This window comes from Ursus maritimus, unplaced genomic scaffold, assembly GCF_017311325.1.
Source record: "Ursus maritimus isolate PB19 unplaced genomic scaffold, ASM1731132v1 scaffold_14, whole genome shotgun sequence".
In the NCBI taxonomy this organism is placed as follows: Eukaryota; Metazoa; Chordata; class Mammalia; order Carnivora; family Ursidae; genus Ursus; species Ursus maritimus.
In genome coordinates this window covers 44,463,852-44,468,404 of record NW_024423786.1, presented here as the reverse complement: position 1 = coordinate 44,468,404, position 4,553 = coordinate 44,463,852, and the positions used below count along the sequence as shown (strand labels likewise).

At 52.2% G+C, this 4,553-nt stretch overlaps 1 protein-coding gene across 1 annotated transcript; it reads right to left on the bottom strand.

Moving 5' to 3' along the window:
* On the bottom strand, window positions 1–1,019 carry LOC121102519 (small nuclear ribonucleoprotein G-like). The gene is given in 1 exon segment (XM_040629027.1): window positions 1–1,019. A coding segment is annotated over 1 exon segment (195 nt). The 5' UTR covers window positions 467–1,019; the 3' UTR covers window positions 1–271.
* Between the last annotated feature and the right edge of the window lie 3,534 nt (window positions 1,020–4,553).

Here is a 4,553-nt window from a genome sequence, read left to right as displayed (position 1 = left end):
CTGAGTTTTATGTTGTAGTGAAACCGGTGCTACGGAGCCGGGCATGGGGTAGCAGGGGATTGCTTCTGGTGAGCATGTCCATTGTTTTTGTTTGCTTGTTTTTAAGCTTTCATTTATTTACTTGAGAGAGAGGGGGGGGCACAGAGGAAGTAGCAGACCCCCCGCTGAGCAGGGAGCCCGATGTGGGGACTTGATCCCAGGACCCGGGGATCATGACCAGAGCCGAAGGCAGACACTTCACCAGCTGCCAAGCGCCCCTCCCACCCATTGTTTAAGCTCGTTCCAAGGCTTCTAACAGGATGATACAATTTCCTCGTATTACCACCGTTCCAATATTGCTCTGTAGCTCACTAGTGGCCCTCCCCACACATTCATCTCTCACAAGATTCCTAAAGGGATTGAACCCCCGCAGTATTCCTTAAGCATGTCTGCCACCATTTCATTTCACCGATAATTTCTTGTCCATAATTTTTTTTTTCAATTCAGGAGGGTGAGCTTTGCTTATGGTGTCTACTCTGTGAGCTCAAAGAGCGAGCAGTACATTTTTAGTATAAGAATATCCCAATGTTGCATGGGATTTACTTACACTAAAAACCACAAAGCAAACAAACAAGGAAATGAGATGTTTATTTGTCACATCTGCCTCTCCTCTGATGACGTCTTCGCGATAAGAGGTTGTGAAGGTCCTGAGGGGATCTCAGGCCAGGCACCGAGAAAGGGCCTGACACATCGGAGCCCTGACGTCCACCGTCCTTGTCCCCAGGACCTCATCACGGGGATGAGCCCAAGCGAGGTCTGGTGATGAGCTCCTAAATGTATCATGTGTCTCTGGGGAACAGGGCCTGGGTGACAAGAATGACACCATTCAAGAGTTTCGCTAGAATGTCAGCAAGAGGCTCTGGGCCACAGGAAGGAGAGGGGGTTCTTCATTCATAGGATGTCCCAGCACCTGGAAGCCTTGAAGGGCTCAGGGGAGCTGTTGATCGAGTGTAAGATGACATTCAATAAACAGCTGTTGAATTCCCTCTCTGACTCCATCACTCTTTACTGAGTACTCGCTGTGCGCCAGGCACCTCAACCCCTGCTTGCCCAGGGCTCCCCATCAACAAGGGAGATGGATTTAATACAGTCATCACCATAAATGCAAAATCATAACTTGGACAAGACCTGCCAAAGGGAGATACTCAGGGCTGGGACCCCCCTGAGTAGGGTCTGGGAGAGCTTTCTGGAGGAGGTAACACTTGACAAAGACCTGCAGGAGGAGATTTGCAGGTACAAACAGGAAACAGAGAATCCTAGGCAGTGGGCACAGTGTGTGCAAAGGTCCTGGGGTGAGAGGGAACATAATGATTTCAGGGGCTGGCCTCATGCCACCCCCAGCTCCCTTTGACAATTTGCAGGCTCCAGTAGATAGTCAAGGCTAAGTGTAGGGTGGTCAGGGTCGCCTGGCAATTCAGGCAGGATGTGGTGCCCTCGACCGCCACAGGCGGAAGGCCAAAAGTCTGAACATACCCTTGGCCAGGGGACCAGGGGAGAGTGGGGGGGAGGGGGGCAGCAGGTGAGGTGAACAGCACCCAGCCCCGCCTCTGCACGGAAATTTCCTGAGCCACCTGCCTGCCCAGTGCACCCTCTTCTGCCATGTTGCCATGGCTACCTCCCAGGACACAGAGCAGGAAGAACGAGATAAGACCACAAGCTGCTGGGCGGAGTCAGAAGGCAGAGAGAAGAGCTTTGGGATGCCCAGCAGCCAACTCTCAGGACTGAGAACCAGGGCCGGGATGGCAACAGTAGCAACCACAGCCATCACAGCTGCTAAAGCCTAAAAGTGCCCAGCCCAGCCTTGCTGGGAGCTACCTCTAATAGCCACAAAAGCTCCCAGCAGGCTGGTCCCAGAAGTATCCCCATTTTACAGACAGGAAGACTGAGATTCAGAAGGACAAAGCTACCGGATGAGGGCTCCCGGTGACCCCATGATGCAGCAAATCTTCGTTCAGGCTGCTATGACAAGCTACCACAGAATGGGGGGCTTAAACAGTAAACATGGACTTCTCGAGGTTCTGGAGGCTGGCAAGTCCAAGGTCAAGGTGCTGGCGGATCTGGTGTCTGGTGAGGGCTGCTTCTGGTTTGTGGACGCCCACCTGCTCACGGCGTCCAGCCACGGCAGAAAGCAGGGAAAGGAAGCCAGCTTACCTGTGTCTCTTCTTTCTTAGGGCACTAATCCCATCATGGGGGCTCCCCCCCATGACCTAATAACCTCTCCAAGCCTCCCCCCAACACCATCACGTTGGGGATCAGGACTTCAATTTACGAATGTTAGGGGGACACAAACATTCAGTCTATAGCAACACCCACCTTTCCCTTTTATCCTCACTTTTGAGGTGAGAAGATGGAGGCCCAGGGTCCAGGGCTGGAATCAGGGTCACTGGACCCTCTTGGGCATTTGTCTCTGGTCTCAGTAGTACTAGCTATAAAATGGGGCTTTGGCCAATTGCCAATATCCATAGGCAGACCTCCACCCCAGCCTCCTGGACCTGTTCTGGGCTGAGCCCAGGGGGATCGTGGCAGGAGGCGTCTCCATCTCCCCACCAGTTGAATCTATAACTCACTGTTTCCAGTTGGTAAAGGCAAATGTGTTCATCCAGTGTTTATTACTTACTGTATACCTGGAGAAGGGGATCAGCTGCGGGAGGGGGGGCAGTGGAGCTTTGTGGGTAATGGAAATATATCCAGATTGATAGTTTCAGGATTGTATGCTTTTGTCAGATCTCATCCAAATGTACTCTGTTGTACGTGGGTAATGCCCTAACAAAGCTGACCTTTAAAATAGTTATATGATACTTTATTTTAACACTGGCAGGGAAAGGCAACATCATAACAAAATCCAAATGCTTTGATACAAAGTCTTCTGTTCCAGGAACTTGTGTGATTGGTCAGAGCTACAAAAGGATGGAAAATGCTCTTACTATAGAGGCTAGCTGTCCAGGCGTGCCTGTTCATGTTCTTTTTCTCACTTCAAAATAAAACACATCTGTATTTTCAATCAAGTAAATATTAACGTGTAACGTACAAAGGCTTTGTGCACTACGCACGAGCTTACTGTTACGTAAGCGCAGAAAAGAGATGAAAGCAGTCAATTTAGGAACGGAGCTATGACAGCTGTCAAAGCCACGCACATAGACGCTGCCTCTGTTTCCCCAGTTGCACAATGAGGTCATAACCCCCTGGCCACATGGGGACCGGGTGGGTTGGGGGTGGTGCAGTAGGTGCTATCCAGGAGGGGTAAGTAAACCCTGGGTTGGATTTAGTGTCTTTTATCCTCTCCACTGTATGTATTTGCTTTCTGCTGATGGAAATCCACAGAACGGAGAGATCACACATCACACCATGTCCACATGCTCGAGCTGTTCATCTACAGGGCAGGCTTGCTTGCATGGCCCAGTCATGCCCAGTGCACAGCTGCCCCTTGACAAGGTCCACTCGTGGTACTGCTTCTATTCTAGAACGATTTGGGGGTGCTGAGGAGCTCAGGCCGGTGTCCCGAGGCCCCGGAGTCCCCGGGGTCATCAGTACGTTGCACTCAGGGTGACCAATGGGGAAGCTCATGGCCCTTCAAGGGAACCTTTGTGGGGGTAACTCTGGGGGCTTAGCAATGTGGCTGTCAGGTTGGGGGTTAATGGGCAGGACAAGGCAGCTGGGTCCCAGGTTGGGCCCAGTGTGTACAACTTTGGCCTCATTCAGAAGTCCAGCCCGTCAGCCATTCACTGCAGGTTCAACAGCATGGCTCTTCCCACTCAGACTGGAGGCCCGGGGGTAGATGCAGGAGCCGGGGGAGGTGAGACAGGACACCCAATGCACCTGGGAGAGAGACAGACAGTGGGAGACAGATGAGACAGACAGGGAGAGAGGACAGAGAGATGGGGGAGAGACTAGGAGAGAGATAAAAAGAGAGAGATGGGGGAAAGAGAGATAGAGACAGGGAGAGACAGAAACAGGGAGACAAGGAGAGACAGGGAGAGAGAGAGAGAGAGGGTTTTAAGGGTGAGTTTGATTTTGGAGCTGGGTTTGTCCTGTGAGAAGCATCTCAGATCTCGGGTGAGGAGCATGACCCTGGGATTAGCAGTACCCTAATAAAGTCGAGGGGGAAGGAGTGTCATCAAAATGGGGTCAGTGCCTCCTGGATCACTGTGAGTCTGGGGACAGCCCATGGGGTCACTGTGCGTCCTTGACTCCAGGGCATGTTCAAAATTTTCCATAACACAAAGCATTTTAAAATGACCTCTGGGCTCCTGGGTCTGATCCCAGGCCTGATGTCCAGGATGGAGGGAATCTCAGCTCTTCCTGGAGAGCAGCCTAGAGGTGCTAGAGTGGGGGATGCCGAGAAAACTCTGAGAATGCCCCAGGCCTGAGACAGAGGCGTCAGGCAGCCTCAAGGAGGCGGCTCGGAATTCTGCTCCTGGCATCACCCTGCCATTTTGGGAAGAGGTGGTGCACACCCCCACACCTGCTGGGACCGAGGCTGGAATGACCCAGGCAGTGACGGTGGCACTTGCAAT